We start from the raw sequence: 24,816 nt of genomic DNA on the forward strand, positions 1-24,816 counted from the left end.
ATATACGGGAAAATACATGAATTAACGGGAATATACGGGAATATACGGGAATATACGGGAATTAACTGGAATAAACTGGAAATGTTGTGGGTAATTTATACTAACTGTATTTACCTTGTCATATACAGACATAAATATAAACATTTTGTTTTGTCATAGGCTGATTTGAGCCCTGAGGAAACTTTGGGCACTTGACTATATGCTTCTGCATCGTTGTGTCATTCTTAACATAGGTCTTTGCACAGTATTTGCAAATGTACACAGCCTTTCCTTCTACATTGGATGAGGTGAAATGTCTCCACACATGAGAGAGTGCACGTGGCATTGTTCTGTAGAATAAGATGAGAAAAAAGTTTGTAAAAAAACACTAATGCAATGCCAGAGATATAAATAGTTAGCCAAACAATTGGAATTCAACACAAAGTTGTCGTTTCTTTCATCATCAGCTCAGAATCTCCTTAGTCAGGTGTGTTTCCTCTGAGCAGTTTGTTTTCTCTCCTCTGGTGTCGAGGAGCGTTCATCCAAACTCGAGTGAGGAGATGGAGATGTTCAGAGACGCCTCCTCAAACTCTCCTTTCTTTTTTCTTTTTTTTTATACCTTATTTTTAAAGAAACAAAGATACAAAGAAACATAAATACATACAACGAACAAAAAAAAATTGGTCACCTATACATTTATACTGAAGGAGATAAATGTCAATTCCCACAGTAACAGATCAGTGATGATCCTGTGAGGTCACAAACAAACAAACACAATCCATTTTATGCCCAATACTGCAAATATTTGTCAAACTGTAGATTCAGCGAAAAAAATATTCTCTCCATATTTTGAATATCAGTTTCCATATCTATCCAGTCAGTCTCTGTTGGGGGTTCGGCCTGTAGACATCTTCCTGTTACAGCTTTCTTTCTTGCTGCTCATAGAATCTTTAACAATCCTCAGACTCTCCTGATGAATTCTGACAATTTCCGGAGACTTTATGAACCAAAATGGTTTCCAGAAGATTCCATATTTCACTGACATGTTGGAGTGTTTATAGTTTTTTGACGAGTCCATTAATGAGCTTCCACTCGTGCTGCGATGACTCTCAGCTCGTGTGGTTATTATAAGTATTCGCTGGGTGGTATTAAACCCTGTGGGTGGTGGGTGGGGGGGATTACTCTGACGTTGCGTGCTGGTATTAGTCGACCTGCAAAACGCTCGGAGATCAGCTCTTTACATGTTGTGTCTTTAATGCGGCTGCGGTGACATGCGAGCGCCTGTGTGCAGCTGGACGGACGCGGCGCTGGAGGCGGGATTAGAGCGGATCACCAAACGCTCCTGGGGTTAGAAGGACTGGACGCGCTGCTAATCCGCTCTTATTAATCGTGTTTGTTTAAGGATGTAGTGAACGTGTAATATACTGTTTATAATCACAGTGACACTGGATGTTCAGAGGTGGAGGCGGAGCCAGTAGGACGCACGCTGGTGCTTTGAATTGAAGTGTATTTCTGGTCGGCCGAGAGGTTGATGTGGTTGTAGAAGTTGATGATGAAGGAAAGGAACGTGGACCCAGTTCTTACAAGTATAATAATGTTTATTACACAGAAGTTTCACAGGTCAGGACGAGCTCTAGAACTCGGAGAAGTCACACAGCCAAACGGTGAAGTCTGACCGGCCGTGGTCAAACACACATTATATAGAGAGGTTAGCTCCGCCCATGGCTTCGGGTAATATGTCATCTCACCTAAGGCCTCCTAACAAGGACGTGTTTCTTACATGAAGATGAAAATACAATGGTCAAGGATCTTCCCTTCACCTCCATCCATTTGCTGGTCAAAGGTTATTCCCTAGGTCAAAGGTCCTTCCAAACAAGGAAATACCTACTTGAATAAACAACTGAAGGACTCTCTGAGAATGTCTGAGAGTCACGAGAATAGACATCATAAATATCAGCCTGTCATTATATTTAAACACATGCTAAAATCTTTAACTCAAGTGAATACACTACATAACCCCCCTTCGAGACTAAATAAAGTCTCGACAGAATCAAAAGAGTAAAACAGATAGGGGTATTATCATGACAAAAATAACAATCCGTCTACAGCATGATTTTAGCAACATAGCAACAGTTATGAAGTTTAGGAGTGAGAACAAAAAACCTGTCTGGCAGCTATCTTTCTTGAAATATCCATCAAACAATTTAGACTAGGGCTGGGCAAGTTAACTAGTTAATTTCGAGTTAACTCATCACTTATTTAACTCAGACAATTATTTTATCTGGCATTAACTCAGGTTTGATTATTTATTGTTTTATTGTGAAAGTCATGCTTTTATTTTTATTACTTTTTTTTTGAAAGTCTGTTGCTGACTGCTGCGGAACCGGAAAAAAGAAAATAATTGGCGGATAAACAACCATGGATAAGGCTACGGAGCTTTTACATGGTTTCATTTTAAAGTTCTTCCAGACGACGGAGTCGACAGAACCAAAGTAATTTGTAGCCACTGCCAAGGTGAATTTTCTTATCACCGGAGAACTTCCAGTCAAAAATATCACCTGAATGCAAAACATACAGTTGATATCAGCAAATCACTCAACGAAACAGTGAGTGGAGCGAGGCTTCGGCAGACTACGTTAGACGCAGGGAGGAGGATACATGTTTCATAACGAAGAGGATAACATTAATGCCCTGGCAGTGGCATTGACCTTTAATTTTATTTGCTTTGATAACATTGTTAAGTTGAGATTTACACTGAATATTTTATTTAACTGCTACTGTATTAAATGCTGATGTTAAAAGGGTTTGCACAACAAATGTTATGGCACTTTTGTTCATATGGCAGAACATTGAAAATAAAATTGCGCTATACACTACTTTTTAATTCATTATTGGATTTTGCGTATACAAATGCGATTAATCGTGATTAATCAGGGAAATCATGCGATTAATCGCGATTAAAACTTTTAATCGTTGCCCAGCCCTAATCTAGACAGGAAAATTCTCTCACGGCCCCTCTGCCTAGGCGACCATACATAGTACTCCTATACCGTTGAAATGAGGAAGTTTGGCAAATTGTGTAAGGAAATTATTCATGTGGAAGCTTCACATCCATGAAGCTCCACGTTATTTTAATATATCTTCAGAACCAGCGTTTATGCACCATAATCTGGATTTGATAAGGTGTTGTTAGACCCGACCTGCTGCTCCTGTGGCCTCGTGTGTCTGAACAATAACCAGAGCTCATCACTTCTGCTCCTCATCTGTTTGCTGTCATGTACTGATCCAACAATCTTTAATATAGAAGCTTGTTGGTTCAGAACATGACACCAAACAAACGAGGCTCATTGTTAAACCTCGTCGCACCTTGTTAAAGCCCTGGGAGGCATATTGTGATTTGTGAATATGGGATATTCATATAAAGCTTGATTGATGACACTGAGCTGTCAGGTTTGATTACTCCACTCAGCTCTTACACTTCCAGAAGGTTTATGGCACAGAATCAGTTGATCACATTCATTCTCATATTCACAAATCCCATCTTCTGCCCTGAACCCTCGAGTGAGAGAGAGAGAAAACTACAGAACAAAATCTGTAACACGTACAATATGATTTACAGCATTGATGAGACGTGTATCAGTGTTCTCAGGATTTGTACATGTATAAGAAAATGTGCTCCAGAGATGAAGGAGCAGCTCTCACCACAGATGTGTCACATGTGAGCAGGTTCATTGTAGATCTGATCCAGTTGTTATAATAATGCTCGATCAGCTGCAACATGATCACAATCACACGTTATTCTTTCTATAAGAACTCGTAATGTGTTGATTGATTTCAAGATGTTGGTCTGGTGAGGATGTGATTGGATCTGTAGACTGATCCTGTGTGTCTTCCCTCCTCCTCTTCCTCCTCCTCCTCTTCCTCACCATCCTCATCCATCTCCTCCTCCTCCTCCTCCTCCTCCTCCTCCTCCTCCTCCTCCTCCTCCTCCTCCTCCTCCTCCTCCTCCTCCTCCTCCTCCTCCTCCTCCTCCTCCTCCTCCTCCTCTTCCTCATCATCCTCATCCATCTCCTCCTCCTCCTCCTTCTCTTCCTCCTTGTTCTCTTCTCATCTTCTTATTGTCCTCGTGAACTCCATCTTCTCTCCTTTAAGACCCATTTACAGACTCCTCCTCCTCCTCCTCCTCCTCCTCCTCCTCCTCCTCCTCCTCCTCCTCCTCCTCCTCCTCCTCCTCCTCCTCCTCCTCCTCCTCTTCCTCGTCAGTCTGTGAGCCTCATTCTTCCTCCTCCTCCTCCTCCTCTTCACTTATCACCACATTAAGATCTGTATTAACCAGAAGAGTGAGTGAAGCTTTCATCTACAGTTTAAATTAATATAAAACCGTTGAAACTAAAAATCTGTGGTCAAGGTTAAATCAAGTTTATCTGTTTTAACTCCTCATTTAATTTCTCTCATTTCTCCTCCTCCTCCTCCTCCTCCTCCTCCTCCTCCTCCTCCTGGTTCTCTTCTCATTGTCCTCCTGAAGTGAGCATCCGCTGTGACAACTCCATCTTCTCTCCTTTAAGACCCATTTCCAGACTCCTCCACCTCCTCCTCCTCCTCCTCCTCCTCCTCCTCCTCCTCCTCCTCCTCCTCCTCCTCCTCCTCCTCCTCCTCCTCCTCCTCCTCCTCCTGGTTCTCTTCTCATTGTCCTCGTGAAGTAAACATCCGCTGTGAGAACTCCATCTTCTCTCCTTTAAGACCCATTTCCAGCCTCCTCCTCCTCCTCCTCCTCCTCCTCCTCCTCCTCCTCCTCCTCCTCCTCCTCCTCCTCCTCCTCCTCCTCCTCCTCCTCCTCCTCCTCCTCCCCTTCCTCCTCCCCCTCCTGCTCCTCCTCCTCCTCCTCCTCCTCCTCCTCCTCCTCCTCCTCCTCCTCCTCCTCCTCCTCCTCCTCCTCCTCCTCCTCCTCCTCCTCCTCCTCCTCCTCCTCCTTGTCACTCTATGATCCTAACTCTTCCTCTCCTCCTCAGAATAGCCTCCATCGACCCGGCTCTGTCTCTTCACAGCGTCTCGGCTCTGATATTGACCGTCGCTTTTTCCTTTAAAACCTTCAGACCAATACAATCACCCACCCCCCCTACCCCCCACCTCCCCCCCCCATCTTCTCTCTCTCTCTAAACAATGATCTCATCTCGACCGGCCGGGCGAACAGAACCGACTCTGAGGAGACGGGTCTGTATCGACTCCTCCTTTGTGCAGGAGTCACTTAGCCTTCTCACGTGCTGCTAAATAAACAGAGGCGTCAGTAAAGAGCAGATTAGAGTTGTGGGCAGTGGAGGAGTGTGTGTGTGTGTGTGTGTGTGTGTGTGTGTGTGTGTGTGTGTCAAATACTGTGAGTGTTTTGGTGTGAGGGGAGTGTTGTTGTGATGCTAAGAGCATTATAAAACCGTCAGTAGCACTATATCTTTCCCTCTGTTCACACACACACACACACACACACACACACACACACAGACACACACACACACACACAGACACACACACAGACACACACACACACACAGACACACACAGCGAGGGCTTTGCACCCCCCGATGAGCCGTTCTGCCAGCCTCCTCTTTCAAGGTCAAACTCAGCTTTACCTGGAGCGCCGGCTGCACCGAGGAGATAGAGGAGAGGGGGGGGGGGGGGGAGGGAAAGGGAAAGAGATGATTTCATGAGACGACTACATGTGTGTGTTCTGAACCTGCAGCCGCTGTGAGTGTGACCTGAAGAAAGTGTTCAGTGCATTTCACCGTTAGGAAGGCGAAGCTGGTTTCCAATCAGCAATCAGACGTCCTCTGTCTCTCCAGAGAAAGACAGAGGACGTCTGCATTTACATTTTAGAATATCTGGCATTTCTGTGAGAAGGGTTTTTCAGTGTGTGTCTGTAACGCTGGCTGATCATAAAGGGCTGATTGACAGGTTTATGGTTAAACTGTAAAATATCAAGTCAAGTCAAATGAGTTTGATAAAAACATCTGAGGAATCTCTGTTTCTAACGTCCAAAGAACGGGAGGAATAATGTTTACTAGGGGTGGGAATTGGCAAAAATGTGACGATTCAATAGTATTGCGATTCGATTCTGCGATATATTGCGATTCATGACCCCCATATTATTCAAAGGCATTACAAAAAATGAGGAAAATAAGACTGCTCACCTCACATCAAATCTCACATTTAATTCATTTAACATTGTCTTCTACACATTAACTGAAGTGCAAAAACTAAGAAAGGGTAGTGCCAAAACCTTTGTCCTTGAACATTCAGGACACAGGACCTTTGTAATTTTTGAATAGGAGACCTCTCACATGAACACTGAGCTCCCTACAATTATTTAAATACAATACAGTAACATCAAGCAGACATAATAGAGTAACATAAACCTGAGAATAATCATATAAATAAGAGTAACCTAGAGCTTCAATCAAATTGAGAAAAATAAACAAATGTGTTCTACTAGAGTCCAGTCCAGTTGGATGCAAGGTCATGACCCAAAATGTTAAATTCATTTGGGAATATTGACATTTTTGTTCAGAAAAAGGAGTTGGTCAACATGCTCAGATGTTAAAGTTCCTCTGGAACGTTACTATATCTCCTGCAGTGGAGAACATCCTTTCCTCAGACACACTAGGTATCTGTTAAACTCTGAAACTCTCCTCGTCATGCTTTGCCAGTCAGGGGCTGTTACATATATAATTGTAAATAAAGTATTAAAAAAATATATATATTTTTAAATATTGCAATACTTTGTGCTACAGTATCGATATAATCGCGGGCGCAAAATATCGCGATACTGAACAGAATCGATTTTTTCCCCCACAACTAATGTCTATATTTATCCGTTTCTGATTTGTTTTACCTTATTATCAGTATTTCCGCAACATCTTTGTGTTGGCTACGTTAAATAGGTAGAACACGCTCCATGTGGTGGGGGGGGGCAGTAGTTCACGGCGAGCAGGAGCAGATCCTCGTCGTGTCTCAGACTCCACGACGGACGGATTCCCTCACCCCCACAAAACCTTCCTCAACAAACACTTTAAGAGAACCGGAGATTCCTCCTCCGTGAGTCTGGACAGATCCCATTGGCCCACGCTCACTTGTTACCGGGCAGAAATTCTGCTTCCCTAAAACCCAGAGTAGCGTGACGGGCGGCCATGTTGCTCCTGAACGCTGTGACCTTCGAGTCCCGGTCGACATTGAGACGCAGCTTTCTCTCTGCAGCGTCTCTTCTGACTCCGTGAAGAATCCTCTCTGCAGGAGGAGGAGGACACGAGGAGGAGCGATGAAGCACTGACTCCATCCTCTTCCTCTACCTCTCGCTCACCCTCCTCCTCCTCACCCTCCTCCTCCTCACCCTCCTCCTCCTCCTCCTCCTCCTCCTTCTCGCCGGTTTCCTGCGGTTGATCTCGGACCATCTCCCTGTTTCCAGACACTGCACTCAGCCGCTCTTAATATTTAATGAAGCATCGGGACCATCAGCCGCAGCTTTCTGAGTTTTCCATTGACGTTTTTACGGCGTGACCTTTCAGCATTTCCCAAAATTGCTTCAGACTAAAAAAGCTTTTAGCGTCCTGCGTCTCTCTTTCCTGAACCTTGAAATCGGGGGAAGGAAACAAACACTTTTCATCCATTTATAAACCAGCAGGTGTTATTAGACCCAGACGAACAGCACGTGCTCCTGAAGAGTGTCTGCTCCACGGCCAGAGTGGAGAAGTGTGTAATTTAAACATTATGAGATTCACCAAAAAACTCTTAGAAATGTAGAATAATGTTCTGCTGGGTGGGAGTCGTACCCGGTTCCACCAAATATTAATTTTATATTCAGAAAACTTGAACAGTGAGAGAATCCGAGGTTTGTGTGAAACCGTCTCTCGTGTTAAAAACAATTCTCTCTAATGTTCCTGATTCAGAAGCTTCCATCATCTCGTCCTTGTTTCCTGATCTGCTCCTCCTCTCATCTCCTGCTGAGGCCGTTTCCTGTTCATAGAAACAAACTCGTTCTCATTCAAATCCTGATGAGATGAGATCGTCTGAATTAAAACTTCTCCATCACTTATCACCACATTAAGATCTGTGTTATTAACCAGAAGAGTGAGTGAAGCTTTCATCTACAGGTAAATATAAAACCATGGAAACTGAAACTCTGTGGTCAAGGTTAAATCAAGTTTATCTGTTTTAACTCCTCATTTCATTTCTCTCACTCCTCCTCCTCCTCCTCCTCCTCCTCCTCCTCCTCCTCCTCCTCCTCCTTCTCCTCCTCCTCCTCCTCCTCTTTCTCCTCCTCCTCCTCCTCCTGGTTCTCTTCTCATTGTCCTCGTGAAGTGAACATTCGCTGTGACAACTCCATCTTCTCTCCTTTAAGACCCATTTCCAGACTCCTCCTCCTCCTCCTCCTCCTCCTCCTCCTCCTCCTCCTCCTCCTCCTCCTCCTCCTCCTCCTCCTCTTCCTCCTCCTCCTCCTCCTCCTCCTCCTCCTCCTCCTCCTCCTCCTCCTCCTCCTCCTCTTCCTTGTTGTCTTCCTATCTTCTCATTGTCCTGAAACTTGGATTGAAACTGAAACTCTGTGGTCAAGGTTAAATCAAGTTTATCTGTTTTAACTCCTCATTTCATTTCTCTCACACCTCCTCCTCCTCCTCCTCCTCCTCCTCCTCCTCCTCCTCCTCTTCCTCCTCTTCCTCCTCTTCCTCTTTCTCTTCCTCCTCCTCCTCCTCCTCCTCCTCCTCCTCCTTCTCTTCCTCACACAAACACTGCTTCAGAGAGATGAGCTTCCTCAGTTTCCTCATGGAACATTTCTGCTGCAAAATTAAGGATTTGACTTGTAACAAAAACCGACAAATTAACAAAGTATTCTTTTCTTAATTTATCACATAAATCCATGTCTCAAAGTCCTGAAAATGTCCAGACCCACTTTCCGTACATGTTTCATATTTGGTGCTTCAGAAAGGAGGCGGAGGTTCAGTAGCAGCAGCTGTTGATGATGAGCTGTCGTGAATAAGCCTGATTCTACTTTGGAGGTCGTGACCCCAGAAGGTTGAAAATCGACCAGGAAAACTGATTTGAGGCAAAGTGAATTGATTCATGGATTTATGGTTATATTGAGGCAGCATCAAAGCAGTTATTGTTGTTCATATTTCCCCCTGATCCAACGTGCTTCATTAGACCAAACCTGATCACACACACTCAGAATGTGAATTATGTTTTAGTGGTAAAAGTTTCATATGCAGGTGACTGAACTTTATTTAATCATATAAAAATACAGCTTCATGTGGAAGGTTAAGGTTTTTTAAGAAATTCTAAAACTATGATATATAGGAGAGGATATAAAAACTATATTGCAATCAAAAACTGTAAAACACAGTGGAGTGTTTACTCGAGACTCGCACGTGTGAGTGTGAAGGATTGTGTGTCCGGCCTGTGATTGGCTGCTGACACGTCCAGGGCGAACCCCTTAAACATAAAACTATAAATACATAAGTATAAAATAATGATTTGCTGCTTCAGAGACACTAAAATACAAGGAAATAATGATAAATAAGTAATAAATGTGCCTAATTCAAAATGTTTTTGATTAAATAAACAAGCCGTTGTAATTCTAAATCTAAATCTCCCTTTGTTCTTTGCCTGGACCGTGGAAATCTGAAAAGCTTCGGGTTCAGAAGCCGGAGGAGTTTTGTTTTTGTGCAGAAAGTTGAGTTGAGAGGATTAAAGGATGAAAAACATCGGTGATAGAGGAAGAGAAACCATGAAGCTCCTCCCACTCGTTATTAACTAGATCTGAAATAGAATTTAAAGACAAACTGGAAACAAAGCGACCGGAGCTGATTAACCAGGTTTAAAACAACGCCGCTGAAGCTCCTCCTCCTTCTGCTCCTCCTCTTCCCCCTCGTCCTCTTCCTCCTTTTCCTCTTCCTCCTCCGTGTAGTGTTTCTTGTTTTTAGCTCTCGACCTGGCTGGAGGTCGGGTCAGGAGGTTAAAGGTCAAAGGTTGATTATCTCACACAAATAAGGTCCTTCTTAATGAATGGTGGTTGGGGGGGAGGGGGGGGGGCTGAGGGTCATGACTGCAGATCCACATGTTCAGAGATTCATCCATCTTCATCGAGTCAGGAGCTTCTCCCTCCTCCTCCTCTTCTTCCTCATCTCTTCCTCCTCCTCCTCTTCTTCCTCTCCCTCCTCTTCCTCTTCCTCTTCCTCTTCCTCTTCCTCTTCCTCTTCCTCCTCCTCCTTCTCCTCTTCCTCTTCCTCCTCCTCTTCCTCCTCCTCCTCCTCCTCCTCCTCCTCCTCCTCCTCCTCCTCCTCCTCCTCCTCCTCCTCCTCCTCTTCCTCCTCGTCCTCCTCTTCCTCCTCCTCCTCTTCCTCCTCCTCCTCCTCCTCCTCCTCCTCCTCCTCCTTTTCCTTTTCCTCCTCTTCCTCCTCACCTCAGTGAAGTAAAACTGATTCCAGGTCGAGTGTTTCATCAACAACACAAAGGTTAACGCAGCAGCTTTGATACACGACCAGTATTATTATTATTATTATTAATATTATTATTATTATTATTATTATTAATAATATTATTATCATTATCGTGTGAATGTTTCCGTGTGCAGACGCATCCGAGGGCAAACTGAGGTTTTCAGATCGGAGTCGAGGTGATTTCCGGATTATTCTTCACATTGAGGATGATTCAGACGGGATTACCCCCCCTCCCCCCTCACTCTTACACCCACCCCCCCCCACCTCCCGGCGGTATTCTATTCCCAGCACCGGGCCCCCCCCTCCCGCCCCCATCCTCTGCTCTGGGGTCAGCGTTTAATGAGATTATTCTGGATTACTGTTGATCTGTTTGGAATGTGGAGAAACAGCAGGTCCAGTGGAAAACGTCTGAATCCAACATGAGGGAGAATGTTTGACCACAGTTAGAAACTTTCCACTCGCGGGTTCTGGAGCTTTTTCTCTTTCCTGTTTGAAAAGTGTAAACAACACGAGGAACTTTACGCTGACTCGACAGAAAAAAATCCTTTCAGGAGTTCGCTGCGGTGTGATTGGCTGAGTTGTGCGACGGCCACCGGGGACAAACCTTCTGGAACAATCACACTTTAATTGAAGCTGTTAAATGTTTGTTGCGGCGCCTCGTATTGATTTCTCATCAGGAAGCGATTCTTGTGTGGGGGGGGTGCAGGCATCGGTCTGACCCTGAGTCTCCTGCAGCTGCAGCTCAGACTCCAGATCGACTGTGAGACACGACGGGAAACCGATGTTCGTCCTGAATCAACACACAACAAACACACAACAAACACACACATGACTCGTTCTAATGCACCGACGTGTTAATGTCCTATCGGAGCCCCGAGTGATAATTATCTGTACAAACCTGTTTCCTGTTTCTCCATCTCTCTTCACATCGTCGTCCTGGTTGTTGTGTGCGTGTTTTTTTTAGAATCAGAATCAGAATCAGAAGTATTTTATTGCCAAGTACGTTCACACATACAAGGAATTTGTTCTGGTTAATGGTGCAAACAATGAACATAGAAACATAAAAACGCAATAAATACAACATAAATAGGAGAGCAATAAAAAATAGGAAACCAATATATATTTACTCACTGTATACTTCTTATTTACTCATTTTTTACCAATATTTATACAAAGTAACATTAATTTTGACATAAACATTTCTGAATAAAAATATATAAAAGATATAAAAAGTGAAGTAAAAAGTGTAATGCTAAATGCACATAAGTCTTATACATAAGAAGCTGCTGTCATAATTCATCTTCATATTTTAAAAGCATTTCACACAGAGAGACGGTGATGTGCTGGTGAAACAATCAACTACAAACCAGAGAGTGTTGTGATAATCGGTTATTTAATCCTTTCAGTCAGTTGTAGAATCTAGTTAAGATGGTTTGATTTGATTATTTGTGTTTCTGATTTAAAAATATTATAATTTCACATTCACCAAACGATGGGCGTGTGGAATCAAAGCGAAGCTCACTTTTTTTATGACTGTGTGGCGAAAAAAAACGTACAATAAACATCGGTTTGGCAGATAAATTTAGAAACTTGAGTGAATTAAATGTCAAATCTTTATTTTTGTAAAAAGGCAGCTGAATACACACACGTCCAAACTAAATATAATCACTTCCTTCTGCTTTGGGCCTGATATCATATGTGTGATTATCTCATTCTATGGTTTTCAGATAAATAGAGAAGATAAATAAAGACTTAAATCTGTGGACAGTTCATATTTGTGGAGCAGAGAACAAATAAACTGAACAACGCTGATAATAAATAGTTTTTAATTAAAATCGTTCATTTAGAGAAACAGATTATAATCTTGCACTCGATTCAGTTAAATAACTTTTAAACAAAGAGGAAAATCTTTTCACTCCCTTTTGTTTCCAGAGGCTTTTAACACACGAGAGAAACTCTTTGTCACTTTGTCTTTATTTTGAAAAGCAGAGAACGTGCGGCACTTCCTGCAGAATCCAAACAGAGCAGTGTGACACTTGCTCACAATGAAACTGCCGAGCTGCCAGCGAGGTGTCCTCCGGGCCGAGTGCGAGTCGACACCCTGATACTACACAACATGACCACTTCCTGTCAGGACCGATCAGAGTCAGGGTCGGTAGAAGCTGGACTCACACACGTCTGTTCAAGATTCAAGATTCAAGATTCAAGATTCAAGATTTTTATTGTCAAATGCACAGAGATAACATGAAGCAGTCGCTGGCAACGAAATACTTGAGTCACAGGCTCTCTTTAAACAATGCTCAAGGAATTACAACCCAAAAAATAAAATAGAAATAGAAATAGTATAAAATAGAATATCTATACTAAATATATATCTTTACAGATGAAAATAAAAATAAAACGACAATAGTGCAATTTGTGCAGTAGTGCAAATATTCAAATATGCTTGTTACGGTGCTGGTGCAAAAACAAACCTGAACAGAATCACTGAAAGAGCCGATCTGACACAAGGTCACAGCAAAGCATCACAAATCAAACTACAGAGAAAGAAAATCATATTCTACACATTTAAAGAAACTAAAATCACATCATCTGTATTTTTTCCCCAGTGAAATTCAAACCATCGTCAGGACTCTGTCAAAATAATCACGTCAGGATTTCTTTTGTGCTTATATTTCTGCCTCAGTTTGAATAAACAGGACGTCGCTGAGTCTCGTGGGAGAAACTCTGGACTTCAGCAGCTTCAGGATCACAGACGCTGTTTCTGGTCTGTGAATAATAACCCTCAGCTCGCGTTTCAAGAACCAACACAGCAGAGAAACAGTCTTATATCCTGAGCTCTTAGCTGAAGCTGCAGTGTGGAGGCCTCAGGGGAAGAAGGACAACCCGGATTTCTAGTTTGATTTTTCTTTCTGCTGCAGCTTGAAGAAAGAAAACTACATATGACGACATATTGTCCTGAGGAAGAATACGGACACAACAATACAAATAACAGTATCCTAAGTTATTAAGAAGTTAACACTCGTCTCCTTCTTATGATCGAAGCTGCAGATCAGTTAACGCTCATTCAAGATGTTTGTGAAACAGTTGATTTCACGGAAGCTGATGCTGAATACTTATTGTTTTAATACTTAATGGATCTTTCAGGCTTTACTTTAAAATAAAATAATAAATAACAGTGAATGTGACTCTAGAGACGTTACAGTTTTTACAAATGTTTGTTTGATATCATTTCGTCCATCTTTTATTTACAATCTACGTTCTCAACCTTCATTTTTGTGTTATTGTAATATTTCTCAGATGTCCGAGAGAAGCAGGAGCTCACATTCCACGAGCGATATCAAATATCAGCCTCAGGAATCGTTGAGGGATCAAAATCCCAGCGTCCACACCGATGTGCGTTCAGCCAGCGATCCATCCGACTCGTTTCCAGCCGCATGGCGAGCCGGTGCAGCTCGCCACGATGGCGTCTCTCTGCGTCCCGTCCCGCCTCTCGCTCGCTCAGAGGGGAAAACAACATGTGACATCCAGGAAGTGACATTCAAGAGACGAGCACGCTGCCGGGGAAATGTCAGGATCACGATGATGCTCAGGAGAGGCCTCGCCAAAGGCCACAGCGGGGGGGGGGGGGAGCACACAGACGTTGGATGTGCGGTTCCACGTGCAGAAGGTTCGTCAGGGGTCAGAGGTCACTGTTACAAAACCGATCTGAACTCACAGCAGCCGCGTGTTAAACTGTAGAAGAAACGAGTTCTGAGCCGACAGAGGAGAAACGGTGAAGGCTCGGAGCTTAGGCCTGGTGAAAAGAGGGCGGGTCTAACGTCTGGTGGTAATGTAACTTGTGCTGATGACTAGTTACATTACAAACCAACTCACTACATCTCATGGACTGAGCCCAGACGCCCTACAAAGCAGAGCTAGTAAGGTTTGGGCGTCTGGGACACGCCCAACCGGGGTTACACCCAACCGGGGTTAAACCCAACCGGGGTTACACCCAACCGGGGTTACACCCAACCGGGGTTAGACCCAACCGGGGTTACACCCAACCGGGGTTACACCCAACCGGGGTTACACCCAACCGGGGTTACACCCAACCGGGGTTAAACCCAACCGGGGTTACACCCAACCGGGGTTAAACCCAACCGGGGTTACACCCAACCGGGGTTAGACCCAACCGGGGTTACACCCAACCGGGGTTACACCCAACCGGGGTTACACCCAACCGGGGTTAAACCCAACCGGGGTTACACCCAACCGGGGTTAAACCCAACCGGGGTTACACCCAACCGGGGTTAAACCCAACCGGGGTTACACCCAACCGGGGTTAAACCCAACCGGGGTTACACCCAACCGGGGTTAAACCCAACCGGGGTTACACCCAACCGGGTTAGACCCAACCGGGGTTACACCCAACCGGGGTTACACCCAACCGGGGTTAGACCCAACCGGGGTTAAACCCAACCGGGTTAGACCCAACCGGGGTTACACCCAACCGGGGTTACACCCAACCGGGGTTAGACCCAACCGGGGTTAAACCCAACCGGGTTAGACCCAACCGGGGTTACACCCAACCGGGGTTACACCCAACCGGGGTTAGACCCAACCGGGGTTAAACCCAACCGGGGTTAAACCCAACCGGGTTAGACCCAACCGGGGTTACACCCAACCGGGGTTAGACCCAACCGGGGTTAAACCCAACCGGGGTTACACCCAACCGGGGTTAAACCCAACCGGGGTTAAACCCAACCGGGGTTACACCCAACCGGGGTTAAACCCAACCGGGGTTACACCCAACCGGGGTTAAACCCAACCGGGGTTACACCCAACCGGGGTTAAACCCAACCGGGGTTACACCCAACCGGGGTTAAACCCAACCGGGGTTACACCCAACCGGGGTTAAACCCAACCGGGGTTACACCCAACCGGGGTTAAACCCAACCGGGGTTAAACCCAACCGGGGTTACACCCAACCGGTCGTTAAAACCCAACCGGGGTTACACCCAACCGGTCGTTAAAACCCAACCGGGGTTACACCCAACCGGTCGTTAAAACCCAACCGGGGTTACACCCAACCGGTCGTTAAAACCCAACCGGGGTTACACCCAGATATGAAACTGGTGCTACGGTTCATCAACTCATAACTGAAAGTCTCCAAGATATTTAAAATCTAACCTCAGGGTCAAACTACGTGATATCAGCCTGGTTAGCAGGGCCGGGTCTAGACAGGCATGTATGAGGGGGCAGCCACAAATCTTGAGGGGGCATTGTGCTTTATTATATTATTATTATAAATTGGGATTTAGTTTGAGGGGGCACAACATTTATTTGAGGGGGCCAGGCCCCCTCTTGCCCCTGCCTAGACCCGGCCCTGCTGGTTAGTGAGGAAAGTGAGAAATAATAAGATATGACGAGTCGTGAAATACTTCATCTGCTGAGTGGAGCCGCCCTGGACTTTGTAATGAGTTACTGTTACTTAGTTACATTACACACGTTAGGTTACACACGTTAGGTTACACACATTAGGTTACACACGTTAGGTTACACACTGCAGCGACACACAGACGATATGCAGAGTGAGTTCAGCGCCTCTTCGTCAGCGTCTGAAAAACATATTCACAACATATTGGTTTTCATCACAGCCTGTTTGAGATGAGCTGCTGTGACACACACACTCACACACACAAACACTCACACAGACACACACACTCACACATCCTCCTGCACACTCTCAGTTGTCATCTCAGTCATTCGTCCAATTTACACTTCAGGAGGAAACCGGAGGCGCTGAGAGAAGCTGAGATCAGCCCGACGTGGAAAAGAGAAAACGATCAAATCTGTCTTCATCTGTTCGGCCTGAAACACTCAGATCTGTCTGTGGAAGTCCTACAAGTACACACTGAGTCTTCTTCTTTGTGTATTCTACATGTTGTGATACACAGATGTCTTTTAAAGATCTGACATACAACTATTAATACTTGTAAACGAATCCCAAACATAGGGTTTTACTCCCTTTTCAAAAAATAACACGTTCAAATTACTAAAGGTCGAATCAGAGAAAGAACATCTGCTGCTCACATGTTCTCATTCCTCCACCAAGACCCAACAGGCGTTTAAACTCAACCAAGCTGCACCAGATCTCACACATTCGTAGATATCAGTCGTCTAAAAAGATTTGTTTCATGAAGGTCCATGAAAAATGAAACTGTAGAAAAGGTCTAATCTCAGAATGTGTCAGGAAGTGAAAAGAATCCCTGGATCTGTGTTCGGCTCCTCGTCTTCACACCCAGATGGTTTTAGATCTATTCTGAACTTAAACTTAAGATAAAAGGAACTCGTCTTCTTTGTGTTGTACAGACTCATCGACCCTGATGGTTTCTGTGAAGGTCCTGGACCCATGTGGATCAGATCCTACTGGTCCTTCAGGGGTCAGGAGGTCCTGGTTCTGTCCAGCTCACACAAACCAGTTCATCATACTCAGATCAGTTTGTCCAGGGAGTCGAGTCACGGAGCCACACACTGTCTGCAAACATCAGATTATCAATTATGGATCGAGGTCGTGTTGAAATGTGAATGTGATATCGCGTGTTGACGGTGGGATGTCTCCACTCAGTGGGGGGGGGGCGGGGTTGGGGGGGTTCCTCTGAGTGTCTCACACACGTCTCTGGATGTGTAACGTCTCGTCTCTGGAGGTCATTTCATGAGTCGGCTCATCTGCACGCAGGAAGGAAACTGAAGCTCTGACATATTGATCCCTGGCGTTCGCTCATTAATCATCAGCTGAGAAACGTAAACACAACTTCACACTTCAGGGTCACACACACACACACACACACACACACACACACACACACAGTGGGAGCCGTCCACCACTACACACATTTCTGCACACGTGCACAACGTTCACAGCATCTTCACGTAGCGTCATTACTTTTTCTTTTTTTACAAATACAAATCTTTTCGGCAAATACTCAGATTTGTATGTTACAGGTTTACAAAGGTGCTATCTGTGTGTGTGTGTGTGTGTGTGTGTGTGTGTGTGTGTGTGTGTGTCTCCAGATCAAACTAGTATTTGAGTTGGAGACGTGTTGTTGTGTTGTTGAATGTGAAAGACAGATTGTTATTTATTCCCCACCGTACTCCACTTACTCATCCTTGAATCAAACTGAAAACATTACGCTAATTATTACTATTAATAACTCTGCCTGATTATTATTTTCCATGTATCTGTTTGTGAAGCCGAGCCTCTTCTTCCCCGGCCGCTGATCTTAATGAGGCCTTGTTAAAACCATCCACATCACTGGCGTTCTCCTGTAACAAGCCGCGGCCTCCGTGCCCCCCCCCCCCTCATGGCGAAAAACAACATGGACGCTGCCACAGCCGCCGCCGCCGCTTCTGGGGTTTTTAATTTTCGTCTCTGTGGGAGGAGCAGAGGCCTTCAGGGGGCGAGCGAGAAATTGAATCAGTGCTGATGGCGTCCTGGGAGAGACTCACAACAACACACAGTGCTACACAACAACACACAGTGACACACAACAACACACAGTGATACACCGTAATGCACCGGGAGGCTCGGCAGCTCCGTGAGATCCAGGGAGGAGCCTCAGGGGAGGAGGGTGTGAGAGAGAGAGAGAGAGAGAGTGTGTGTGTGTGTGTGTGTGTGTGTGTGTGTGTGTGTGTGTGGGACTTAAAGAAAAACGAATCCTCTGATTCTCCTACGCACATCCAGTCCTGAATGTGAAACACACTCTCGCACCGTTATTTCCTTTTAGGTGAGACGGCTCCTGCAGCGGTTTGTCAGCGGCGGCGCCTCCACTGAATTAATAACTCCTCCATCGTCACGAGATATTAATGCTGATAATAAATAAAACCTTAACGACCCCGTGTGCAACAGCTCGGAGCGTATGAATCTGATGTGAGTTCACGTGAGGGAAACAAGTCGAGCTGGTTCTTCACTCGTTTGCAGATATTTACTTAAAACAGAGTCATATATTTAACCTCTGATCCAAAAATATTTGTATTTAAATTGTCTTAATTCAAGTTCTATATATCTGGTTGTATTTATAGTTATTTCTAGTAAAGTTTAAGGTTATCAAGCCTCAGTTTCATCGTGATAAAGGTTTGATAACAGAATCTGAGGAATCACTGCCATTTATTAAATACATATATTAGTGAATGTATCAGAATCAGTCTGGTTGATGTTGTGTAAATTCATTATTTTATGTTGAATCACTTTCTTTGCCTTTAATATTCATTATCTGGATGTGATGCGTCTGAGGAGCTTCAGTGTGAATCTGTGAATTAATAACTCCTCCATCGTCACGAGATATTAATGCTGATAATAAATAAAACCTTAACGACTTGGAGCGTATGAATCTGATGTGAGTTCACGTGAGGGAAGCGAGTCGAGTTGGTTCTTTCCTCGTTTGCAGATATTTACTTAAAACAGAGTCGTGTATAAAACCTCTGATCCAAAAATATTTGTATTTAAATTGTCTTAATTCAAGTTCTATATATTTGGTTGTATTTATAGTTATTTCTAGTAACGTTTAAGGTTATCCAGCCTCAGTTTCATTGGGATAAAGGTTTGATAACAGAATCTGAGGAATCACTGCCATTTATTAAATACATATATTAGTGAATGTATCAGAATCAGTCTGGTTCATGTTGTGTTCATTCATTATTCTATGTTGAATCACTTTCTTTGCTTTTAATATTCATTATCTCAGCAGTATTTAAATTGTCTTAATTCAAGTTCTATATATCTGGTTGTATTTATAGTAACTTAAAGTAAAGTTTAAGGTTAAAATGTAAAAAATCCACCAAAGGTTTGATAACAGAATCTGATGAATCACTGCCATTTATTAAATACATATATTAGTGATATATTAAATCACTTTCTTTGCCTTTAACATTCATTCTCTGGATGTGATGCGTCTGAGGAGCTTCAGTGTGAATCTGTGAAACTCAACACATCAGTTTACACACAGTTCACGACCCGAGCAGCAGCCGAGGCCGACGGGCTCTTCAGGAAATATTAATATAATATATAATAATATGCTGAGTCGCTCTCCGCAGCTCGCCGCTCGGTGGAGAGCGACAGGAATCAGAAGCTCCTCCCCCTGCTCGGTTCTCAGTGCAGCGGAGGGAATCAGCAGCAGAAAGTGAACTGTGTGTTTGAGCTCTTTATCAGCGGTGACACCTTCCTGCTTCCAGAGCACAAACACACACTCTCTCCTCCTGAACGAACACACAACAACAACAACACAACACTCGTTTCAAACCATGGAATCACAGAGGCTCTGATTCACAGCTGGTTTCATGTGAAGAGGTTCAGACCTGCACTGAACTCCAGGTCCTCTCCTGACATGTTCAGATTCAGACCTGAACCCACATCTCTGTGCTTCCTGGTCTGATGTAAAGATGTAAAACTCTCCTGACCTGAGGAATCATCTCCAGGTTGTCGACTCACTTTGTCTGAGGGACGATAAAACCTGTTCTCAGTGAGCTTCTGAAACACAGAGATGCTGGAGATGGAGGGAGCAGATGCTGAGGACCTGTCCTGACTTGTCTGTGACTGTAGTTACTCCCCATGCGGACACACACACACACACACACACACACACACACACACACACACACACACACACACACACACACACATACACAGGAGATTCATCTTAGGTAAACACAGTTTCACTCTTGCCAACTTTGCCTAAAAATAGCTAATTTGTGTGTGTGTCGGTGTGTGTGTGTGTGTGTGTGTGTGTGTGTGTGTGTGTGTGTGTGTGTGTGTCTGTGTGTGTGTGTGTGTGTGTGTGAGGGTTCTCCTCTGTGACTCAACCCCTCGGAGGACGACTCTGGTGTTGCAGAGTCTTACATCAGCTCCGCAGCTCAGATGTAGAAAACATTTTGATATATTTTGAGCCGTGTGTGTTTCTGAGTCACCGCTGTGTTTTATTGATGTGTGTGTTTTATTGATGTGTGTGTTTTATTGATGTGTGAGTTTCTGAGCTGCTTCTGGAACCTGGAACTTTAAAAGCATATTTTACGCAAAAATGACTGAACAGGTTTCCAACTTTCCACTAGACAAAGAAAGAACTCAGTAAATCTTGGCCTGGATCAGAGATTAAATTAATCTTCTTTAACATTTGGAGACATTTTCACAGATTTCCCAAAGAACAATTCATATATCTTGATGGAAAGAAATCATATTTACAGGACGGACTTCTTTGAGTGTGTGTGATTTGGTGCAGCTCGGTTTCATCTGTGTAAAAACAGTAACAATCATCGGGGGATTCTTGTTTGAACGATCCTGTTTGGATTAACGTAAAATCCAAAATAAAATAGTAAGAACATCCATTCTTCTTGCAGCAGAAAGCTGTGGCCTCGGTTTTCAACGTCATCCCATTGGTCACTAGTGATGACATCATGGCGTTTTGTTACATGTGGTGAAAACGCGCCAGAGTAGCAAGAGAGGATGGGAGACAAATGTTGATAAATCTAAAACTTCTCTTTAATCAATGAATAACACCGTTTTAATTCTGTCATAATTTAACACGGTTTATTAATTTACAGAACCTTTTAGTTTGAGTTGTACCGATTTTAGAGATATGAATCATTTGAAGAGTTGTGTTTCTTCTGCAGAGTTCAGAGGGTCAGGGTTAGCAGTTTAACATTTGGAGACATTTTCACAGATTTCCCAAAGAATAATTCATGTGTCCTGATGGAAATAAATCATATTTACAGGACGGACAGTCACATGTTCAACACGTCCTCTGTGTCCTCGAGTCTTTATTCCTCTGTCACGCTGGACAACAGACGTGTTTGTTATGAAAGAAGGTGAAGTCGGAACCGATCGGAGCAGCAGTGAACTCACAGTCCTCATGTGACAGGAAGTTGTTTTTGATCTAAATGAGTTTACACATCCTAACGTAGTGAGGCGTGAGGTCATGAGACCGACACACAGACGTGAATCCATCATGGTTCATGGTTGGTACCACACTCGTCTGCTTGAGGATTCTCTAAGAGCTCTAAACACAACGCTTGATTAATAGTTATCACCAGTTGTTTATCACCAATACACAAACATCATTGTTGTTTATTTGTTTATTTACAAGTATCCCCATTAGCTCCGCCCTAAGACAGAGCTACTCTTGGTGGGGTCCACAATTAAGACATACATACAGATATCAAACATTTAAAACATACGTTATTTCTACAAATATGAAAAGTTAAAATACATAAAAATAATGATCATACAATTTGACATTACAGATATCAAAATTAACTTAGTGGTTATGCAATTTTACCTTTGTCATGATATAAAACACTGATATATCCAATTCCATAGAAGCGAAAACTGCAAACCATGTAAGAGAATACTACACATTTATGTACAGTACATCACTATCTAGTGTCACAAGTATGCTGTACCCAAGTGTTTCAGTATTTGCTTTTTGAACATACATTTACGTGTCACGTTAATAACTTCTGTTGGTCGTAGGTTCCATGACTTCATGGTTCTGTATCCCACAGTGCGTTTAAGAGAATTGGTTTTAGCTCTGGGGAGTGAAAACCTTCCTTCTGTTGCTCGTCTCGTGGCAGAGTTATATTAGTTATAGTTATGTGAGGCTACATTATTATTTAGCTGCCTGTACTGATCTGCTGGTGTTTCATGCAACCTCCAAACCACAGGAGCTTCTAACCATCACTCACTAAAGGATGCTAACAACAAATCACATGTACTGACAGGAGGTCTGTGTGTGTTCCAGGTTGCAGCTCAGGCCGTGTTGTTCATGTGCATGAACACGGCCGGGATCTTCATCAGCTACCTGTCGGACCGCGCCCAGCGCCAGGCCTTCCTGGAGACGCGGCGCTGCATCGAGGCCCGGCTGCGGCTGGAGACGGAGAACCAGCGCCAGGTGAGTCCACCGCCCGAGAGGAGGAGGAGACACAGAACCGCTCCAGGGACGGGTTGGTTCTGCTGCTTCACACCATGCATCAAGGTTGTGAATCTGGTTCTGATCTCTGGAGGAAGTGGGAAAGAGTTTTTTAAATTGCTCGTCAACCATTTGATAGATTGGCTGAGAAATTAGCTTCATGTTCCTCAGATGATGAAAGACGACGAATATTAGGACGAAAGAAAGGAGCCGCACACACACAAGAGGAATTTGAAGACGTCAACGTGGACGCACACCCACACACACACACACACACACACACACACACACACACACACACACTCTGTTTACGCGGTGGCGAGGACCTGAAGCCACAGAAAGCTTTTATTGGCTCATGTTTCCTGGAAACTGTTGGATGATTGTTATAGAGCGGGGGGGTGGGGGGGGGGGTAGATCGTTTAAATGTGATCCAATCATCACCTGGTATTTCTGTCGACAAGCTGAGCCTCCTCCTGAGTGTGTGTCTGTTCATAATGAACTTTTTTCACATGGTTTAGTGTAAAAAAAAACAAAACGCAATAAATCCTAATATTGAATCTCGATATTTCAGAATCCTACTCCTCCACATCACAAAGTCGTAGATTTGTGTCGGGAGATGACGAATCCTTCCAGCACAGATGAATCAAACTGATGTTAAAGTTAACGAGCTGCAGTTAAATCTCATTAATTTAAAAAGTCTCTTTGTGACTCAACGTTCTTGATTCCAGTCGTTTAACCTTCTGAGCTCAGATGAGTCACTTCTCACTCTGGGAATGAGATTCATTTTTACTTTAATATGTCGCCATAATCGATCATCATTTGTTTATTTGATTCAAAAGAGGTTCATTCTATGGAAGAAAAGATTTTCAGAAACCGTTTGTCTCTTCTTAAAGGAATAAATCTACAGTTTCTCGTTAGTTATATTAAAGAACAACTCAAGACAAATGTGTGAGAAAGATATAAAATATTAAAAAACTCTTCGATCGTCATCATTTTACAGGATGAATCTGAAGTCTTATCATAGAGCAGCAGTTGAGAACCACTGGTTTATTGAGTTTAAATGATTTCGCCCTCATTCGTCCTTGTGTTAAGGTTTGAAATCGAGGGACTCAGTGATTAAAGCCTCAGTGAGAGGTGGAGGTGAAACAGGAAGTCGAGGTGAAACAGGAAGTCGAGCGGCTGGCGGATGAATCTGATGTCGTCAAAGCACCAAAAAGAGACTGGATTGTAGAAAACAGCCTTTTAAACCTGAGAGATTCTCTTTCACTCAAATCCCTGAATGTGATCATTTGAAGAATCAAAGTTTCTGTGAAGACACACGGAGACATTTCCATCGACACATCGAGAGACAGAGACGGCTCGAGACTCTGAGGTCGGACAGGGACTGAGAAGAACCTGAGAGCGACTCTGTGGAAACCCACATTTCTTTCAGTGAGTCTCCAGAACCGAACCCTGTTTGTCTGTCTCCACCTGGATCTGTGGAACCAGCTCGGCTCTGCAGCTCAGACGCCAGGACGACACGACCTCAGAGGAGGAGAAGCAGCGAGCACCGAACACGAGCTCCTGACGTCGTTCACATCATCAGCTCCGACCTCATCGGAGATTCAGGTTCTCTGTCCTCAGCCTCCGAGCGTCACAGACACTGGACTGTTTCTCCTTCAGTGAGATAATAATGAATGAAGATAGATTCTCATTGTTGAGCCTCTCTCTCTCTCTCAGGTTGAAGAGGCTCCACAGCTCTCAGACAGCGTCATTCAGAACAGACAAATCATTTCCACATTAAGAGTAAAAAGACTTGTGTACTAAAAACAATCTCAGCAAACATCTGCCTCCTCCTGACTGGTTTCTGCTCCTCGTCTGTGTGTGCTGGGAATTTTGTTTTAATTCCCTGGTGAGGAAAGAGACCATCAGACTGAGTGATCAATTCAATGATATCAAAGTATTTAATTAATGGTCAAGAAAACAATTTACAAAGAATAGAGTTGAACACAAACAGAGTTTCTGAGCGAGCACTTGGCCAAGTGGGACAGAGCTGTCAACACCACTGCAGGTGTGGAAGGTCTGACCATTTGGCTGAGAGGAAGTCTGTCTTAAAAACACAATCTGACGGTCACTACATCATCTTCCGATACCACGTGAACATCACAAGTTCAGTGGTTGGAACCTATCAGAAAAGAGACAACAGCATCCTCCTCTCCTGAGGGAATAGACATTTAGAACATCAAATAGTCCCAAGTTCATCCATGGCCAAACAAACAGACATTTTACTGGTATCAGGCAGACGCAAACATTACTTAGATTTTATAGCGATGTTCTTTAGGTCATTCCACCTGTACTTTGAGCATAGCTATGTGAGAACAACATGTTTGTGTTACATTTCAAAAGAGAACAGTTAGATTTAATAATTTCCATGACACTGTGAA

The 24,816-nt window shown here is 43.9% G+C and overlaps 1 protein-coding gene across 1 annotated transcript in view; it reads left to right on the forward strand.

Annotated features, from left to right (window-relative positions):
• The window catches only part of adcy8 (adenylate cyclase 8 (brain)), a 68,354-nt gene that overhangs the window by 4,110 nt on the left and 39,428 nt on the right, over positions 1-24,816 (forward strand). Inside the window, exon 2 of the mRNA XM_061084488.1 lies at positions 22,226-22,375. Within this exon, the coding sequence (XP_060940471.1) occupies positions 22,226-22,375 (150 nt within the window). The remainder of the gene's footprint in view (positions 1-22,225; positions 22,376-24,816) is intronic.

The sequence above is a fragment of the Limanda limanda genome, chromosome 13, assembly GCF_963576545.1.
Source record: "Limanda limanda chromosome 13, fLimLim1.1, whole genome shotgun sequence".
Taxonomy (NCBI): Eukaryota; Metazoa; Chordata; class Actinopteri; order Pleuronectiformes; family Pleuronectidae; genus Limanda; species Limanda limanda.